Raw genomic sequence first — 21,705 nt, 5'->3', positions numbered from 1 at the left:
CCTTCGTAAATAGCTGCCTGGTTCATTTTCTTAGGAAAGTAAACGTGAGGCAGTAACTTTCTAGTGGCATCATTTGGTGACAAAAGTTTGATTTGATACTCCAAAATGTTTGGTTTGCCTTCTATTTAAAAGGGTTTTAAAATACAAGTTTGTGTAGAAACCTGGCCAGGAAACCTTGGAGTTGGTTACAGCTTTGCACACCAATTTGAAAGCATCCCTTTTGTGAAACTCTATTTAGGGTAGAGCCAATTCCAATGTTAAGAAACTAACATTCACACCCATATGCAAGGGTGTGAATTTTCTTCTAAATGGATTGTTTGCTATTATAGTAGTTACAGTTTTTTAATTCAGTGGTATGGGGGATTTCCTGAAATATTGTAGAGATACATTCTTCCTTCACCACATTCCTTCACACGACTCCAATAACTCTGTGTTAGTAAACTGAGATGCAGCTAGAAGACATGTTACATATTTTCTTATTATTTAGATTCAGCTTCAGTGTCACTCCCACAATGTTACCTTCTTCAACCACTCGATCCGAAATACTCAGGTAGTGACTGATTTCATATTCTCTTAATATAATTCCTTAGCATTTTTCTCTACATGATGTATATCTAGTGTTTAAATTTTTGTCCATTGTTTTTCCTTGTCAAATCTCGCCAAGCTCATACTAGAATGCAAGCTTCATGCAGCAGCGTTCTTCTCTGTGTGGTTTGCCACCATGTTTGTTGTTCCTAAAACATTGCCTGACACATAGTAGGCACTGTATAAATATTGCTGGGATAAAAATGTGTGCTTATACAAAAGGTTTGGATCAAACTCAAATGACCAGATTGGGTTGAATGGGTGAGTTGTGCTAGTTTTCTGGATTAAAGGCAGCCTAAATTTATATCATCAAAGTTCATTGTTGGTTTGACTGGAATGAGCTCCCTGACAGCTTCCTGCCCACCATGGATCTTGGTAACTTTTGTTTGTGAATCTGAGCTACGGACAACGCATCAAACAGGAACTTATAATTCAGCACAATTTCTGTCTGGAGACTAAGCCACAGGGATATCAATGGCAACCACATACATCCATTTTTTTTTAAATGAAAACTAAATCCAGAGGTATCCAAAAACAATACCTTATGCTCATACTCCTCTGGTTTCATATTTTGAACACGATGTATAGCTGTATACATCATCTTCTCTCGAAAATCATTCACTGTCTCACGTTCAACAACTCCTGAGCCACTGCAGCCAACCAGGATGTAGGTGCTCTCATCAGCTCTGGCTCGACCACGGGCCTGAGAAAATAAACAAATCAAGTAAATGAAAGGTTATGTGTTGTACAAACTCTACTGGTTTTATGCTGAGAATGATATTCATTGCTCAGCATTCCAGCCTTCAAGTGATCTCACTAGTCTTAGTATAGTTATTATCCCTTCCTGGTAGGTCAAGCCTTTGAATCTTAAAATGTGCTTTAACCCAGAAGCAGTGTTCTGGAGTGATGATGGTTGGGCCCCTATACCAGCCTTCAGATGCCCTCCTGTCCAGCTTTTCTGTTCTCATAGCTCCTCTCTCAAAACATGGGAACTGTGATCAGTGACTTGAACTGGGATTCCCCTGTCTGGCAAGAAGGATCCATGGTGAAAAGGGAGCATTTCTAACATGACATCAGGACGCTGAGAGAGGTCTGTTCCTGGCATTCCACATTGGAATTTGAACATATTTTCTCATGAAAATAAGCTCCACTTCATGACAAATTCCTATAGACATCTCCACAAAGATGTAAAGGTACATTACAAATAAAAGAAGTCTTTGTGCTCTGGCCCAGGAGCCTAGCTATTAACTATAATATTATCATCAAGGAAAACTACATTCTGAGGGAAAAAAAAAAAAAACTACTCACAAATCAACTCTGGAAATAAAATTACTTCCATATCTGTTAGTCTTCTATGATTTACCTTACATTCAAGGATGCAACTTGGTATTAAAAAATAACACTTGGTATGGGTTGGAATGCTAGCATCACGTACAGGTGTGCCTGGGTTCAAGTCCTGGCTCTGCTCTGGATTCAAGTTTCCTGCTAATGTGCACCCTGAGAAGCTGCAGGCGATGGCTCACATAGTTGTGCCCCTGCTTTCTACAAGGGAGACCTGGATGGAGTTCTCAGCTCCTGGCTTTTCTTGGCCCAGCTCTAGCATTTGTGGGATTAAATTTGGGAAGTAAATCAGTTAGACAGGTGTTCTCTGTCTCTATCGTTCTACCTCTCTGCCTCTCAAATGAGTAACTTTTAAACAATCCCTTAGTTCAATCTATGGGAAGAATATTATATCAATTAGCATGACTTCTGTTATCCTCAACAAAAGGTAATGGAAATATTGTTAATACATAAATAAATTGAACATTCAAAGGAAACTGTATCATCTTACTCTTATTGATTTATTTACATTTGCATTTATAAGTCCATCCTCACCAACAGATTATCATGAAAATTTTTAAAGTTGTAGAAAAATTGAAAGAATAAGGAATTAGAACACAGGAAGGGCACGCTCCCTAGAGCTTGGACACATTATTTTGTAAGACATTCATCTCACAAATGTGTGCTTCCTATTTTTGGTCCAGTGGGGGACTTGCTGACATCTTAGGAATAAGGAGGTCTCTTTGGACTCCTAGATGTGGGGCTAGTGTAATGGTCTTGGAAAGTCTTGAGACAGAAATATCAACCAAGCAAGAGTTGTTTAAAAGGGCAACAGATATCTGGTCACCATATGAGTCAAACAGCAATAGCAAAAAAGGCAGTACTGCACAGTTCTTTAAGATTGCTCTTTTAGAATGGGACTGGGGATGGGAGAGGGAGGAGGAGAAGAAGTGGGAGAGTAGATAGGAAGGTGGTATGGTAGGAAGAATCACTATATTCCTAAAGTTGTACTTATAAAATGCATCAAGTTTGTATTCCTTAAATAAAATGTTTCTTTGGGAGGGGGAAATGAAGTGCATCTTGGGAGACAGCAGGTGATGGTTCAAGTAGTTAGGTCCCTGCTACCTGCACAGGGAACCTGAACTGAGTTCCTGGCTCCGGGATCCTGGCTTCACACCTCTCCCCCACCTCCTTGTGGACAATTTGATTATCTATCTTTATCTCTGCCTCTCAAATAAAAATATTAAATATAAAAAATGCTCTTTTAGCAGGAAAAAAAGGATATATTTTTAAAACACAAGAGAGGTTTTGTGCTGTTTTCCTAGAAGAAAGCAATTAAAATAGGAACACAGAAATAAAAATTAACATATCAGAAACAGGTATTTGAATGTACCTGGACCATGGCAATTTCATTAGTGACGAGACCGTAACGAATAATGACATTACATTCTTTGATATCCAGACCTTCTTCTGCCACTGTGGTAGCTATAAGCAGATTTATTTTTCCAGTGCGAAATTTACTAATGACTTCTTTTTGTTCATTCTGTAGAAACATTTTAATAAATTAAATTTTGTGATGCTAAACACATTAAAATCTTCTAATTAGGAGATGGAATAATAAATTGCAACTCGTCAGTGTAAATCAAAGGATTAGATCATACATGAATTTGCTGCCATCTGTTTTTGGCATTGAACAAAGACATGATGGGGAGACAACATTTGATTTCCAATATGGGATTATCACACAATAACAAAAATATTTCCATTCTCCAGTCTGGAGGTGGGAAGTCCGTAATTTATGCCAAGGAAATAAATGATGGGCTCCTTGGTATGAAGAAAGGAGGAGATGCTGTTGATTGAGAAGGGGACATGGCCATAAGAGAAGCTAAAATGGGCTTTTCTTCTCACTACATTAACTCCAGAATCTTTAATATTCAGAGAATAAGTTGCAGTGACACTTTTATAGCTTGTTGACTTTTAAGATACAGAGCAAACGCACACACTGTGTAATTCACTTGGTCATTTTAAGAATCATTCAAGCAGGAAACATATGGAATATTCCGGAAAGGACACATGAGAAACTGAAAACATTGGCTGCCTCCAGGGAGGGGAGCTGGAAGGCTGGAGACCAGTGGTATGCCTTTCATCTTATTAATTCTGAATGAGATAAATTTAATATCTATTCAAAGGAATGATATGAATAGAAAAGAAAAGTAAGATACTAAAATATATTTAAACCAACCATTTTAAATGACAAATATATTAATTTTGAAAGGTCATATAAACAATTAAAATACGCCATTGGGCTTTGGCATGGGAAGAATGGGTGAACAGAAACCTAACCTGACATGCTCAGTGTACTTTTATTTTCCACAACAACTCAAATCAAAGCTGTTGGTTCAGCTGACATTTGGTACACATCCATGCTATCATCTTTTTTTCCTCCATGTATTAAATAAAAATAAACCTATCAGACCAACAGCATGTGGTCTCATCTCCTTCTCTCTCTTCTCAGAGGCAGCATGAATCCTTATTTGACTTTTAATTGCTGGAGAACACAGTGTGAAAAGACCCACCAAGATTGTCCTCTCATCATTTCTCCCTCCTACCCTCATATCCACTGACAAAAACTTATATGCACTTGGATTTTAGCAGGTGTCCGTATCTTAATTCAAATGAGTATTTATACTAATGAAATTTCATACACAGTGTCAAGTACTCATATCATATCGTGTCTAACTCCTCTTCTAATGAGTGTGTCCACCCGAATTTACAAGATGAGGATGCAGGGAGTGAGGATGGAGCAAGCACAGAGATAAGAAACAAAAAGTAGCTTGGAAGCAGACTTTTAATTTCCAGCCTACCACTTTTCAAAGAGTTGCTGAGGTCACTTTTAGAAAAAGTCACAGCACTAAAGCTAACATAATAGAAGCTGAATAACGGTACTAAAAGTGAAAGAATGTGGATGTATTACATATAAAGATCCACACAGAAGCTTGAGACTGAGTTTTGTCTGGGAGCTTCCTGGAAGGTAGGGTAAAAAGGAAAATACATCAAGTAATCTAGCTATTGTCCAAAACGATGCAACAAATTCAGTACACGAGGAAATCATTGCTTTCTCTAGCACTAAATTTTATAAACAACTTTTTGAGGAGTGCCATTAGAGAGCATATCAAGAGTTACAGGGGACAATTTCAAGTTTCTGTTGCAATACACACCAAAACAGGGTTATTTTGATCTATTGGCCTGAATTTGATGATCATGATAGAACTGATGAAGTCCCTTGTCCTGCAAGATTCAGGGTCATTACGACTTTAAGCTTTAGGAAAAACAGTTATTCTAACAAGACATCACTGTTTTACCTATGCTTGTAATGTCTGTAAATCCATTTTTATCTTCTGACTGTTGATGTTGGTTTTTTTTGTTTTGTTCTTGCTTGTTTGTTTTTTACTGTGCACACAATAAGTGGTATAATGAAATGAAATGTAAACAAAATAAAAAACCTTAAAAATGGACAGAAACCTCTCATAATTTCTAACACATCAGATATTTTAATTTTGCCAAATTCTCTTATAGGCTTCATTCTATGTAAACATTTTTGCACAGCTCCAATCATTAATGCACAGTTTTTTTGTGAAGATTTTATTTTTCCACTTAATTGTATGGTGTAACCATTTCTTCACTTTAATATTAAATTTACTTATTTTTGAAAAAAAAACTAAATTTAGAAAGTTCTTCCAATTATGTGGAAAAAAAATGACTCCTAAGACAACATGTAGCTTATCAAACACCACAGATTGGATTGCTATTAAAATCAAGTATGAGAAGAGGAATAACCGCATTGGAAAACAAGGCTAAAAGAGTGTTTATACCTGTGTCATGGGCTTGAACTCACTGCTGTGACCAGCTCCAATAAGATGGTGGGCTTTAACGCCTACTTCTGCAAATTTTTCATTTTCAGTAATCCACTGGGAAAGGGCATAAGCACTCTGCCGTGTTTTTGTGAAAATTATTCCTCGTGCTGATTCCTCAGTTCTCGTGTATTGTTCCATTATGGTGTTTCTTAATTTGATCAGCTTTTCATTTTCATGTTCTGGGTTGTCAGCTAGTTTTTTCAACATGTTTTTGTTTTCTGAAAGAAGTAATCATAATGAATATGTTAACTAGCTTGATTTAGCCAATGCACAACACACACATATATTAAAACAGCATGTTGTCCATCATAATTATATACATATAAACATATAAATTGTATAATTAATTAATTAAAACTATTCAATCGGAATGATTAGTATGAATTAATAAAAGGCACAAAGAGCTGCACTGGAAGACTTTAGGTAATTGAGCCACGGATGTGGCTCATTGATGGTTAACATTGTGCTATATAAAGATATTTCAAAAAGTTTATGGAAAATAGAATTGAGATAAATTTTTAGTGTACAAATTTTTGAAATTCATGCTTTTTGATGAACTTCTTGAAGACCCACTGTATGGGTGACTATCTAAAGTTTTGGTATCAAAATAAGCTTAACTTTTGTTTTCACTTTCCACAAATGTTTTGACATACTCTCAGGTTAATAGTCAGGTGAATTATTTAATAAATAACTTGCAATCATCTTAACAATAAAACTAGATGATTGAATGATTGATTATAATCCTACAACCCATGAGTAATCTGGTCACATCCATAGAGTCACAATCTGAAGTGGCTTTCTTCCCTGAAAATAATATTTTAAAGGGATATTTTGGAGAGATTTTGAGAAACAACAGATTCTTATGTAAAAGTTGTAAATTCTCCAAAACATTCAATACATGCTACTTTGATTCTTACCAAAAAATAATGCCATAAGAAATCTATCTGTCCCATCCTGTTCCAATGGTTTGTTAAAATTATCTTCATTGCCACCACAATCATCATTATCACTCTCATCACTAGCATCTTCTTGGACTGCGAGTTTCTTTTCTCTCTCATTATTATAGAAAGTTTCAAGGTGATTATATGCATCAATCATCCGAATTGTGTCATTAATTTGCAGGGCCTCATTGTACTTCCTCAAGTGTTCTGCACACACACGGTCTTTGCGATTTCCTTCTTTTGCAGCTAGGAAAGAATGTATTATGTAAGTGAAATCATGAGCACATAAATCACCTGCAAGCATGCTGTGAACTTGAATACATTTATGCCTGTAACTTTGATTTTGAAACAGGCGCATTAAGGCTCGAAATGCGCCATGAGTGGGAAATTTTCCAGGTTCTAGACCTTCTGCTTTAGCTCTGCATCAACAGGAATACGCTAAGAATAGTTGAAAAGGTTCATGGAAAAGGGAATTGAGAGACTAGTTTATCTTGGTGTCAAAAAATGTTTGAAATTCTTGCATAGTTTTTCATGATATGGATTTTCCGTTGGCTATCTGAAGACTACTGCTCAGAGATATGACATGAGAAATATATTAGTGCAATTCACGTTTAGTGACACTGTCAATATTATCAATATTTTAAATATACAATAAATGAAAGAGAAATCCAGATGAATTAGAAACTCTTTTGTTAGACAAGTAGAAAGAACATGTTTATTCCTGTCTTACCCAGAACACAGAAATTGGCTTTGATAATGTATTTGCTTCAGTTTGCTTGTGACTATGTGAAATAATCATGTGTATCTGTGTTGTAAACATTCAATAAACTTAAATCGAAATTCAAGTTACCTTTTTTTTCCATTTGAATGGCCCATTGTTCATAATGTTGAGTTCCAAAATCTGACATTGGACTCATCTGGCAATAAGTTTGAATCCTTGTCATTATTTCTAGAAGCTTCTCTTTAAATGGATCCTAAAAGTAATTGACACACACTTATTCTTACTTATTTATATTGTTAAAGTAATAATGACAACATGGTTAGGACAGATTATCTTTGTCATAATAAGTTGGATTCAAAAATCTTTGTCTAAATAAAGTAACAGGTGAATCGTGAATGACCTCTATGTATCATATTTGTTTCTCTTTCTCTTTCACACCTGCCACAGAGCCACATCCACACTCACATCAGCCACCACTGCTGGATTTCCCAATTTCAAAGATTTACAAAAGTGAAATTCAATAGTTTTTTAAAAAATTTGAATGATAAAGGTAATTTAAAATCAAATTGTATTAATGTCATGATTAGTTAGATGTCCTATAATCTAAGAAAGCTTCCTCTTTGAAGAATTGGTTTCAGTATGCTTTTCTTTCTTTTTTTAAAGATTTATTTATTTATTTGAAAGGCAGAGTTACAGAGAGGCAAAGACAGAGAGAGAGAGAGAGAGAGAGAGGAGAGAGGTCTTCCATCCACTGGTTCACTTCCCAGATGTCTGCAATGGCCAGTGCTACATCGATCTGAAGCCAGGAGCTAGGAGATTCCTCTGGGTCTCCCACAGAGGGGCAGGGGCTTAAGGACGTGGGCCATCCTCTAACTGCTTTTCCAGGCCAGAGCAGAGAGCTGGATTGGAAGTGGAGCAGCCAGGACCCAAATCGGTGCCCACATGGGATGCCAGCACTGCAGGCATCAGCTTTATCCACTAAGCCGTAATGCTATCCCCCAATCCCCCCTTTTTAAATCAGACACAAAAGAGTGCATGTTTTATGATTCTTTTTATACGAAGTTCAAAATTAGTCCAAATGCATCTTTGGTTTTAGAGATTAGTATTTTAGTCCTCCTTGGAGCATGGTGACCTCAGGAAGGAATGAAGGGCTTTAGGGGTAGGCAACGTTCTGTTTCCGATCCAGATTTTGGTTACCCAGATGTGTTCAGTTTATGGAAAATCATCAGTCACTGCAGTTATGGATTTGTCCCTTTCTGTATGTTTGTTGCACTTCAATAAATACTATACTAAGGTGTTAAGTAACTTAAAAGGATTGTAAAGTATTTTAAAGAAATATCCTGAGAAATTCTTTTTGATGATTATGGGAGAACCACCCATTTAAATTGATCAAGTAAAACTGAGAAAATAACCAAAAAGTGAAAAATGAATAAAATATATTCAAATATGGGGGTGCAACTTGAATAGATAGAACTCTTTTTCAGAATTAAAAAAAAAGTAATCTATGGGTGGGTTGGGCATTATGGTACAATAGGATAAGTTGCCCCTTGGGATACCCACATCCCACACTGGAGTGCTAGCTAGTTCAAGTCCTGGCTGTTCCACATCTGACCCAACTTCCTGAAAATGTGATCCTGGGTGGGCCGGTCACACTGGTGAGAGACCTTGATGGGGTTCTGGGCTACTGGTTTCAGCCTGGCCTAGCCCTGGCTGTTGTAGGCATTTGGGGTTGTGAATCAGCAGATAGAAGATTCTTTCTCTCCCTGTCTCTGTCTCTCTGCTATTGGTTGCTAGAGGTTGGTTACTAGCACTGGTTTAATGCCTATTACATTTCAAGCACAGTATTATCTACCATGCATATCTCATATTACTTAATCTCAATATCCTTATGAGGTAGATTTTCAATGGAATTATACTTTTGACCAAGTATATTTAGCCAAAATTTATTATGCTTTTTAAATTTTACCCAAAAAAGTGACATAATCTTCTGGTTATAATGTACTAACTGACTCTGAGTTGATTTTATTAGTTTTTATTTGATTATTTTCATTTTATTTGAAAGGCACAGGAAGAGAGAAAGAGAGAAAGAGAAAGAAAGGCAGATAGGACTACCCTCTGTTTGTTCAGTCCACAAATTCTAGTAACAACCAGGGCTGGACCAGGTTGAAGTCAGGAACCTGGAATTCAACCCATGTCTTCTATGCGGATGGCAGAGACTCAAGCACTTGAGTCATCCTCTGCTCCCTCCTATGGTATATATTCACTAGAAACTGGAATCTGAAGCAGGAACTGTGGGTTGTGCCCAGATATTTTGATATGAGATGTAGGTGTCCCAAGGTGGGACTTAACCACTGTACCAAATCCCAATTCCATCAATGAAAATATTCATCAGAAAAACATTATTAAATATTTCACTTCTCCATTAATGCAGAATTTTCCTAAGAATTAAATATGCAAAATAGAAAGGATATTCATTATTATTGCAGACTGTAATATGGTAAAAAACAAAATGGCTCTGGGGTATGCAAGAAACTCAGTCCTGGAGTTCACAAAGAAAGTACAAAAGGATAAAATGAGCTGCTGCATCTCCGCCAGCTCAGTTATACAAACCTTCCCACCCACACCACTTTACCCCTCTGTGGCTCATACACAGCCTAACAATTACTGAGCTACTATTCATAGACATTGGAAAACCAAAAGAAAGGTTGAGGAGAAATTCACAACAGGGCTTTTGTACTAATATTACAACTCAAAAAACTGCAAGACTGTAACTTGTTTGTGTAAATTTTCAAGTAACATTATTCAGATTGTTAGTGTAAAATAGCATTTGCCTTCTTGTAACTGCACATCACATTGTCAATCAAATAAACATAAACACATACCTCTCGGGTGTCATCTGCAATTGCAAACTTCTTGCATGGCTCCTTCATTTGGTCTTTGAGCTGATCAAGATTTTCTTTCACGGTTTTAATGGTAAATGCATCAAGATTGGCACATATCTGGAAGAGACATTTTTTCAATAGTCAGATAGTTATTTTTCCCTTACAATTGACTTAATGTAAAATACTTTTTGGTTTAAGAAATAGTGGATAACTCATAATTTATAGCATAAATATATAGGATAAAATCCCATGTAATTTGTTACATTACTTGCTTGATACAATATTTTAGGACTGTTTAACTGTGGATCTGGATAACCAATAATCAACAACATTTGTCCTGACAGAGTGAACAGGAGCATCTAAATAAGCCAAGTTGGAGGATAATTCCAGAAATTGTTTATTAAATTCTTAATAAATTTGTAATATTTTCATTTTATTTTTCTTCCTTGAATTCCATTTTTCAGAAAGAAGAACTGACATAGTATTGAGAGAAACCTATTGTAGGAAGCATGTCTAAAGTCATCTTGACATACTGTATCTTGTTACTAACCTCTACTACACAGAAAATGAGTAGTGCAACACTAGGAACAGCATTAGCCCATGTACCAAGATTATAAATTGGCATCAATCCCTAATCTCAGTAGTAAATTTTATCTTGGAGCCAACAATTATGCCTCTGAACTCTGTGTCAACTCTACATGTTTGTTACTGAATTCAACTAAAATGGACTTAAAATTCCAATGCAATTTCCTTGGTGCCAATATACTGCCTGGGCTACTCAGATTCATTTAACACTTGAGATTAAGAAATACCACTTAATGTGATTTTACTATTGTGGGGCTGCTGATTAGTTCTTTTTAAATTCATAATCCTAATACCAATATTTTCTACTTACTTTGATTACCCAGATTCCTAGGATCATATATAATAGAAAATAACTGTAAAGTCTATAGTTCTGCATATATTCCTATGGATTTACTTCTAAGGGTACAGTTTAAAATCTTGCCATAGGGCCCCCCAAATCCCCTTAAGTTGGGTGGTAAAAATGCCATTGTAAGTGTTAAAGTAATTATATTAAGTGTTAAAGTGGTCATATAGATAGGATTCAGTGTTAAAGGGATCATATAAATAAGATCAAGTGTCTAGCAATAATAATAGAATTAAAAAGGAGAGAATGTTTCAACACAGGAAGCACTCCACACAGCAGACTCATAGAATGACAGTTTTTTTTAATAGCACTCTGACCTCAGAATTAGCCCTTAAGGCTTCCTGCTTTGGCTGAAAAACCCATAAGAGCATTTCAGGTATGGAAAGTTAAGACACTGTGGCAAAAATTGTCCTACATGAAGGATCTCTGTGAGTGAGACCCCAGTGGAGAGAAGTGGCCATCAAAGAGGGATGTACTTTTCTCTGAAGGAAGGAGAGAACTTTCATTTTGCTTTTGGCCTTGTCTAAATACTGACGGAAACTATGAATTCCAAAGGCTTCCATAGCCTTGGTAGCTTATGTTAAGAGCCTCAGGTGATCACTGATCACATATATAAGAGTGTTAATTGGTAAGTTAACAACAGGAGTCACTGTGCACTTACTCCCCATGCAGGACCTCTGTCTTCAAAGAGTTGTATTATGAGAATTAACTGTAAAATTTGTTCTCAAATAGGATGTGTGTGTATGTGTATGTGCAAATTGTTGAAATATTTACTTAGTATAGAGTTGGTTTTCTGTATATAAAGTTAATTGAAAATGATAGAGGGAGGAGAAGGTGGGATGGTAGTGGGGGTGGGAAGGTGGCTATGATGGAAGAATCACTACATTCCTAAACTTGTACTTATGAAATTTGTACTCCTTAAATAAAAGGTTTCTTTAGGGAAAAATACAGTTTTGAAACTCATGGAATAATACCTTATCATGTGTGAATTCTAGAAATTCACATATTTTTATATCTGATGGATTATTAACTATAGTAGAGATGTTGAAAGAAGGCATTCTATTTGTCTCAAGGTCCTATTAATTATATCTGCTTTCCCTGATTTTATAGCATTGTTCTGTAACATAGCAATTTATTAAGACTTGTCATGGTTTTGTGGGAGACTGAGTGTTTTTTCCGTAGCTAAAGCAAATAGATGTCATGGAAGTTGAGCTCAATCTTAAAATCCCCAAGGAACACAGGCATCTGTCTCTGTGTTGGTTTTGTTGGTAAACTAATTACTTACTTTAAGAATGTGTTCTTCGGCTTTGGCTTGCTTGTTGGCTCCTCCAACACCAGGTGAAGCTGTTAGTCCCAGAATCTGAGGTAGGGCAATCACTGGCTTGTTTTCTTTCTTGAGTCTATTATTTTTCAACTTCTGTTTCAAATAACGCCTCATAATGTTATTGTAGACTGCTTCTTTGTTGGTATGATGACATTCATCAATGATAAGGAGGGAAAAGTCTTAAAAGAAAATTCAAATGATTCATTTGTTCATGCCAGCAAACAACAATGAGGTAAGTACCTTGGAGCTAATGAACTGAGCTGCCATGTGGGTGTCTAGTGTAGTATTGCAACACTCTTACACTTGGTAGGAGGGAAATATAACTGTACATGGTACTTGTACACATGTGAGCTCATGTATACATATGAAACTATACCTGTTAGATAGTATCCCGATTTAATAAAATGAGACTCAGAAAGTTTATAAAGCTCAAAAGTTTTGGGGGTAAAATTCACACCCTTGCTTCTTCCAAGAAAACTCCTAGGATTGCAGTTTTGTTCTTCAATAAAATATTTAATTTTAAGTTGGTTAACTTTGCTTTTATTCTAAATGAAATCCACATCATTTAAGGAGGAATAATTTTGCTTACTTTAAAATTCAGATATCATACTTTTTTTCCTTCTTTGTTTCCTACCTTCTCAACCCACCTCCCCCAAAACAGAAAGAACTGTATTTGTATTCCATGGTGAAGAAGGAGGTTCTAAGGAGATCCACTAGCAAATAAAAACAACTTGCTAGAAGTAAAGGAAACTCCACTGAGTGTTTGACTTAATACTGAAATTCTTATGCAGAGCAAAGTGGCCTAGTTAAAACCATTATTTTTTTTTTGTTTCCCCTGGGAAATGAAAGGTTTTAATGAAATTTAGGAAGTGAAAGATAATCTAAACCAGGCTAATTTTTATTGATATTTTGATTATATAACCAATACAGTCTCTCCTGCTATTATTAATATTACTAAATGTTCTTGATTTAAAAATAAATACTTTAACCAACCTGACAATTGGACACCAGCATCTTCTCCATTTTCAAAATTCAAAAGGGAGTTTTCAAGAATTTGGGCTGTACTGATAATAACATCATGAGATTTGACAACTTCTGGAAATGATATTTTCAGTTGGGTATCACCACTTAATCCAATAACACGATACCATTTCTTCAAAAATGGTTTGAATTCTTTGCGAAAGAGCTGTTCAACTAATGGTACCTTAAAACATGACAATTTAAAAAAAGAGAGAGGGAGAAAGCCTAGTCAAAGCAAAGGAAATTGACCAACAGTTGTGTCAGGCATTACCAGAAATATTTATATTATCAAGTAATTAGACATAGCAAACTATTCATCTTTCCTCTCACTATTCTGTTGACTTGCATAGACATTTTGCCTAGTACACAATGTTTAAGATATATGCTTGATGACTTTGAGGATCTCAGTCTAGCTAAGCATACAGAGCAAGCCTAACCAAAACAAATGATTACAACACTATGTAATAATTCTCCCACAGAACCACATGCAAAGTGACAGCAAAGAGGAAGAAGCAACCGACCAGACCAAAGAAAGGTTTAGAAGGAATTTGAATCTAATCTCACAAGCCCTGGGTCAGTAAAGAGATAGTTGATATTAAGATTGGATAAAAATTATATTTTCATTTGTAGAACAGAACCAGACTGTGAAAATCAATTGGAATATTTTTAATTCAATGTAAGAGTTCAAAGGATGCTAATGAGTTGTACTGTTGCTTATTTTGGGATCAAACCAGAGGCAATGCACACAAAGGATGGGGTGGAATAGGGAACCAAGAAAGAGGAATTCTGGCATTGACTAGGAGAATGGATGGGGACTGAGGGAATGAACTGCTGGAACGGTTTTGGTGCCTGAGCAAGAACAAAACAGTAAATAGGTTTGGTGACAGAAGTGAAACTTTCTGTCCCTTTCAGCTGACTGCTCGTATGTTGTAATGTCTGTTAAGGGTGACTTGGTTGACACCTCAGGGCTGCACATTACTTGTATCCAGAACACTGCCTGAATGAGGGGGTGGAAGAACCTGTTCATCTCCTAAAGGAGTTAATCAATGGAAGTCTAGGGGTGAATAGTGGGGCCACAGGGAATTGGTGGGTGGAGTTTCAAGGGCAAACCTCAAGGAGCCTGCAATGTATCCCTTATAATGTGATCATCTGATAATGAATCTATGGTTACTTTCCTAGTCTGTAGGATACTTGTTCATTTCTTTACTCAATGTGAGTTCTACTTAGGTACTCAGTAAGGGTTGGCTGATCTCTTGGGCTGAGATCAGTGTATAAAGAACATGTTTTTCATTATTATTTAGTAGAAATGATGGAGTAGTTTCTAAGAATGAATGTCTTGTTGGGGGAGGGGGAGGGAAAGGGAACCCATGAATTTCAGGAAGCAAAGGGGAATTCAAATTGATAGTCAAGGTGGATGAGTAAAAGAAGGTACCACAGATGGAAAGGGTAGGAAGCGAAAGTGTCAGTTCTTTTTTTTTTTTTTTAAACAAAGTATCTCTGATGTACCTGCACAAAATCACCTCAGAGATTTAGCAATTGTGGATTCTCGAGTCCCACTCCAGAACTACCAAATCCAGGGAGCAACTTTGGGGGCAGAGCCTTTACCTTCACTTTAAGGAAGCCTCCCTCCACATGACATCAGAGACTAAAACGTGAGTGCCACAGCTCTTCCCTCTCTACCACAAGACCCGTCCTGATGCAATTTTCCAGAAATGTTCTTTCCAGTTCCTTATATGCAATACAGACAGAATAATCTGAGTAAGAAATCAGAAAGATTGTAAAGAAGAGAACAGAAATTACATGTTGTGGGAAGACATAGAATGAACTAGAAAGAAGGAAGTAAGCCCTGAAAACATCTACCCTAGCAACTGGTGTTATGTGGCCTTGTTTGTGAGGCAAAGATGAATGATCTCAATTGTCTTAATTTCCACATTAATAAAATGAGGCTGTTAACCTGTTGTAATGTTGTAAAAATTAAATGAAATGGAGTGTGAACATATTTCTAGTACTCAGACAATTTTTTTGATATATACCCTATCATTTTCTTCTGTAAGTGTGGAGAATACAGAAGCTCCAATTGACTTCATGGTATAAGGGTTCAAGTCTTCTGTCTGCTGATATTGGCTGGATGACCCTTCACAGGCCAATAAGTGTCTTGGAGCTTTCATTTTCTGATGTATAAAATGGGAATGATAATGACTGCCTCATAAAGTAGCTGCATGGATTCAATACAATAGTACATCTGAGAGTGCTTTAGGAAATGCAATAAAATATTGATTATTATATAATCAACAGACATTTTATCTATTTGCTAGACTGTGGATTCCCTGAGAGCAAGATCTATATTTGATTCACTTTTAAATAAAGACATGAATAATGACTGATAACTAAGAATTTCTGTATCACAGAGTGATACAGCAGCAAGAGGATCCATCCACAAAAGGTGAGTCAAAACTTTCCAAGAAGCAGCATCCTCTGATCTACAGAACAAAAAGAAGTTGTCACAGGAGATAGCAAGTGTTGAAAATCCCCTTGCTCGAGGCTCGCTCTGGGTGGCATTGACTTCCTACTGAAGGACACAGAGGAAGGCAGGTGCGAGTCTGACATAGTTAATTGGGAGATGTGTGGTCCTCTTGGAGCCTTTTCCTGAGAAGTGACAGAGTGCCTGCCAAGACTAATCAAATCCAACTGCTACCCACTTCTGCTGAATCATATGGGCTGTATTATAGCATCTGAAGGAACCTGGGATTTATCTCTCACGATGTTGAAGTCCTAGATAGGAAGTAGAAAGTCTGGGAGCACAGGTGGTGTTTTCATTTCTTCCTGCATCTGAAGGCTATAACTTTGGAAAGGACAGAGGATAGGAAAAGAAAGTAAATGATGTTAGGGAACAGGATTTCTTTTTTCCTGATCAAGGGTTAGAAGACCTTGCTATTGGGCCAAATTTGGAATGCACAGGTTATGTTGACTTACTGGGCCCGATATGTCCTGATTCAATTAAAAGGTAAAGTAAAAATTTCTTTCAAATTAAAAGAAATGGCATAGTGAAGTATGACATTGATGGAATAATTAGTACAGGAATGTCTAGTAATTCTGAGGAGAAAAACAACAAGGGAATAAAATTATGTTCTCAAATGTCTGTACATCAGTAACGTGACTATGAAGAGTTAGTAAGGATTGAAACATGGCCATAAATGTGCATTCATAAGAATAACCTAGATCTGATTGGATAACATTTTTGATTAGAATATAACATTGGCAGCATAAAACATTACAGAAAGGAAGATGCAGAAATACATGAGGCCTGAAATGGTCAAGAAATATAAAAGACATCAAGAAATAAATGTAAATATTTCCAAACAAATATAAATACTTTATATTCAAAATTAACTTCATAGCAATAAGTTAAGAGATGGCTGGTTTAACAGATTTTTAAATGAAAAGGAACTAAGGATTTGAGTTTATGGTAAGGTTCAGATGAATGTGTGAATGTTGAAGACAAACAGTCGCCAGTTGAATGAGTGTCACATGGCATTTCTCCTGCACTCCACACCAGTAAGACCAGATTGATAGTATCTTATTTAGGTCTGGATGCTGTGTTTTAAGAGAGTCCTAGATAAAAGACAGGAAGAATATGAACACTCTGAATAATGAAAGGGCTGGAGACCATGTTAAATGAAGAATGATTAAAGCAACTGTGGACAAAAAGGAAAATAAGATAGGAACCACATGATGCTGCCTTCTATCTGTCATATGGCAGGAAAATCAAGACTTACTGTGTATAATCAAAGAAGAAAGAGATCTAGCCATTGAGTGTGGATTCCAAGAAAACAGATTTGAATGAATACAAGTAGGACTTCCCAACAGTGTCTGTGGTTCAAAGAACGCTTAGGGCTATTGAGTGAGCAGAGGAACCTCCTGGATGTTACAAGTTACCCAGCACAAGTGAGAGAACCACTCTGTAAAAGTAAGGAGAGGAAGAAGGAATGAGAAAAAAGATATAATATTTACTGAGTCTTTCCTAGGATCTCTCTTTCTCCCTTTCAATATATATGTAATACAATTTAAATTTGAAAGCAGTGTTGCTATCATTTTGCTCATTTTACAAATGCAAAAGCTAAAATTAGATAAGTCATTTACTGGTCTAAGGTCAAACTATTGGTAGGTAGAAATAGGATTTAAGCTGTTTTTACCCTAAAATATAATATGCTTTATAAAAAAATAAATGGAAGGCTATGGGCAAATACATTTTAACATGTCACCATTACCAGAAAAAGATATTAAAGTATTCTCATCGTGGGTATACATCTATGAAGGGGAGATTTTTAGATACAAAACAAAACACACTTGTAACAACATGATGAAAATTATGCAAATCATGAATTTTGGGTGTTTTTCTTCAGTACTGAAAAATAAATAACAAACAAAGTTTTGCATAATAAACATCCAAAAACTATAGCAAGTTTTAGAATCTGTTGCTGAGGTTTTTGTTAAGGAGTAGATGAGAATGGAAATGATCAAAGAAAAGCTTCAGTTGCATTTAATGGAATAAATATTTAATATAAATAATCACTGAATACTGTTAATTTAATATGGATAAACCAGTTACTTGATTGTCTCTGTATTCAAATCACATTATACATATATTTATTTTGAATCAAAAAAAATTTCCACCTTTAATTAAGGGTCAATGATTAAGAAACTCTAACGAATCATTTGTGATTATAGATGTTTTGGGCTCATTCATGCTCACAGTAATAAATTAGCAATCATTAACATAAAAATATGTCTAGGTAAATATAACCTTTATGCATATATACATAGGGTTAATGTTTTGGTTCTATGGAAAATTTCATTTTAAGGCTAATTACTTAGATTTAGATATAACTCAAAAAGTAAAGATCAAAAATAAAAGAATGTCTTATTTTGACATTATTTTTAATTAAGCTAAATGTGAAGCATTGCTACAAATGTCATTATGTAAAAGCTTTGGAATGATAGCATGAAAATGAGCAAATAATGTTGCATTACATTTTCTTTGAATACCTTATTGACAAGAACTATAACTTTTCCTGGATTAGATTCCTTTTTCTTCTTGTCCAAGTGATCCTTGGCAATGAAAACAGCCACTCGTGTTTTCCCACTCCCTGTAGGAAGGCAGATGATGATGTTCTTCCCTTCCAAGGCTGGCTGGGCAACTTCCATTTGGTAAGACCTAAGCTGCAGCTCTGGCTCAGGGGATCTTCTTACTGCTGCACTGTCTTCATCTGAAAGAAATAAAGAAGAAAAACAAGAGGAACGATAATCAAAAAAGTCTGCCCTTGTTCAGTACAAGCAAAATTTCTTATTGAGTATTTTTAATCCACAGTTGATTGAATCTGCAGATGTGGAACCCATGGATTTGGAAGGTTAACTGTACACGTAGATGTATATCTGTATGTACCCAAGGGGTTTTCAACAGTTCATGAAAAAGCACATTGTGTATGCACAGATTTTAAAACTTTGTTTGCACGTGAATATGCTTATCTTTCATTTCCCTTTCCCACAGGCTTTTTGAGGTAACTTGTACAACTTTATCAGGATCTTTTCCCAATTTAAGACAACCAGGTTGTTACAGATTGATATTTAGGGAGTAGGAAGAAACTCTTCACATGCTAGCATTTGGTTGGCTGGTTTTCATTGAAAGGTAAAAAAAAATTGCTGGTTTAACTAAATTGTGTCTAATTTTGCCATTTTGTTTTGAATATTGATTTTTATTCTTTCATTCTATGTATATCTCCACTTATTCATACTTTTCCTGAAACCCAAAGCACAATATATTAGAAGTATTTTCAATTAACATGGATTTTTAAATTTAAAATACTGGTACAACAGGTACTAGCCTACATTCATTTTGCGAATGCTAGAATAACATTATTGTGACATATTTTGGTTTAGACATAATGTCTTTTATTTAGAAGTGACCTTATTTATTTGAGCCAGGAGAAAGATGTAAACATGAATAGTGTATAATGTGGAATGCAGTAAAATAAATATTATGCACTTTTAAAAGCCCTTTGTATGCTTTATATAATCACAAGAAGAAAAGGACAGTTCTTATCAGTATTTCATCACACATGAAATAAGAGCTCATTTTCTTATCAGTGATTGCAATAAAACTAAACTAATATGATCCCATTAACTTCAAAAAAGTTGCTGATGGTTCCATTTCACCAACTGAATGACTCTATTTAAGTGGGTTTTAACTTGTTTTGTTAGTACTTTCTAAATAGGTAGGAACATTCACACCAAATACCACTTAGGAAGAATCAGCTACTAACCTGGCAGGAAATTTGCCTTCTATGTGGATGAGTAAAGACAGATGCATTAGGTCTAAGCTATCATTGGATCATTTGCTGATTCACTTAATATGATTTTCATAAGAAACTCATGCAGATTGCCAGCATTTAAAATACACATTGACAATTTTTGTTTCTCTGCTCCTTTTGAACTTTATTATATTTATGTAAGGCTCATATTATTTATGACCAAAATTGCTTCTACATAGCCTTTAAATGGATAATAAAAATCTTAATATTTTACCTCTATTGAGAATATTTATCATCTAACCTTTCCAAAAAGAACTAAAATATTTACAAGGAAGATGTATGCTAAGAGGCATCCAAATCAGGACCCAGAAACTTAATTTTGCTAACTTACTACATGATCTATTAAACTTTTAAAAGATATCAACAAATTCTGTTTAATTTCACAAATACATTACACTGGGGCATTTTTTGCACAGATTTTAAAAATAGTAAAATGCTGTTTCCACAATAATGATTGTGCATGTTTTTTAAATGATGTTTTCTTTTTGTTTCCTGTGCTTAGTACTACATCTTTGAGTAAAAAAATAAAATAAAATAAATCAAAGGAGAAAACACAGACCAGTATTCTAAGTATCTTTCCCAAGAATCTAGAAGCAAGATGAAGGTATCTTTTCCCTAACTTTCTCATCAGCATTTGTCACTTATTGATTTTTGAATAGTAACCATTCTAACTGGGGTGAGGTGATACCTCATTGTGGGTTTTATTTGCATTTCCCTCATGGCTAGTGATCCTGAGCATCTTTTCATTGTGTTTCTGGCCATTTGTGTTTAATCCTCTAAAGAATACCTGTTCATAGCCTTAGCCTATTTCTGAACTGGATTTCTAGTTTTGTTGTTGTTGAGTTTCTTGTGCTCCTTATATATTCTGGATCTTACTCCTTCATGGATGTATAGTTTGCAAATGTTTTCTACCATTCTGTCAGTTGCCCCTTTACTTTTTTGAGTGTTTCCTTTACTGTGCAGAAGCTTCTTAGCTTGATGTACTCTCATTTGGCTATTTTTGCTTTTATTGTTTGCATTTCTGGGGTGTTATCTAAGAAGTCATTGTCTATGCCAATATCTTAGAACGCTTCCCCTATGTTTTCTTCTAGCAATTTGATGGTTTCAGGTCAAAGATTTAGTTCTCTAATTCACTGTAAGGTGATTTTTGTATAGGGTGTAAGGTAAGAGGTTTGTTTCATATTTTCACATGCAGAGATCAAATTTTTCCAATACCATTTGTTGAAGAGATTGTCCTTTCTCCAGGAATTGAATTTAGCTCATTGGTTGAAGGTTAGTTGTGGATGTATGGATTAATTTCTAGGGTCTCTGGTCTGGTCCATTGGTCCACATGTCTGTTCTTCTGCCAGTACCCAGCTATTTTGATTACAGCTGCCCTGTAATATGTTCTGAAATCAGGTATTGTGATGCCTTCAGCTTTATATTTATTCTTTAGAATTGTTTTAGCTATTCACAGTCTCTTTTGATTCTACATGAATTTAAGAGTCATTTTTTCCATATCTGAGAAGAACATCTTCAGTATTTTTATTAGGATTTCATTAAATCTATAAATTGCTTTGGATAGTATGGACATTTTTATGCATTGGTGGAAATGTAAATTCATACAATCATTATGGAAGACAGTATGGAGATTCCTCAGAAAACCGAAAAATAGATCTACCATATGATCCAACCATTCTACCCCTGGGAATTTACCCAAAGG

The 21,705-nt window shown here is 35.6% G+C and overlaps 1 protein-coding gene across 2 annotated transcripts in view; it reads right to left on the bottom strand.

The window, feature by feature from the left end:
• IFIH1 (interferon induced with helicase C domain 1) overlaps positions 1-21,705 on the bottom strand; it is a 57,267-nt gene that overhangs the window by 1,770 nt on the left and 33,792 nt on the right. For both annotated transcript variants that reach the window (XM_002712221.6, XM_089329115.1), the window contains 9 exons: positions 18,682-18,902; positions 13,609-13,819; positions 12,577-12,794; positions 10,364-10,480; positions 7,611-7,734; positions 6,737-7,006; positions 5,778-6,037; positions 3,299-3,448; positions 1,127-1,288 (listed from right to left, as the gene is read on the bottom strand). In XM_002712221.6, coding sequence (XP_002712267.3) covers positions 1,127-1,288; positions 3,299-3,448; positions 5,778-6,037; positions 6,737-7,006; positions 7,611-7,734; positions 10,364-10,480; positions 12,577-12,794; positions 13,609-13,819; positions 18,682-18,902 — 1,733 coding nt within the window. The remainder of the gene's footprint in view (positions 1-1,126; positions 1,289-3,298; positions 3,449-5,777; positions 6,038-6,736; positions 7,007-7,610; positions 7,735-10,363; positions 10,481-12,576; positions 12,795-13,608; positions 13,820-18,681; positions 18,903-21,705) is intronic.

This window comes from Oryctolagus cuniculus, chromosome 3 (genome assembly GCF_051225735.1).
Source record: "Oryctolagus cuniculus isolate XC-2025 breed Fujian yellow rabbit chromosome 3, ASM5122573v1, whole genome shotgun sequence".
Classification (NCBI taxonomy): Eukaryota; Metazoa; Chordata; class Mammalia; order Lagomorpha; family Leporidae; genus Oryctolagus; species Oryctolagus cuniculus.
The sequence above is the reverse complement of the archived record's forward strand: the minus strand, read 5'-3'. Positions and strand labels throughout refer to the sequence as shown.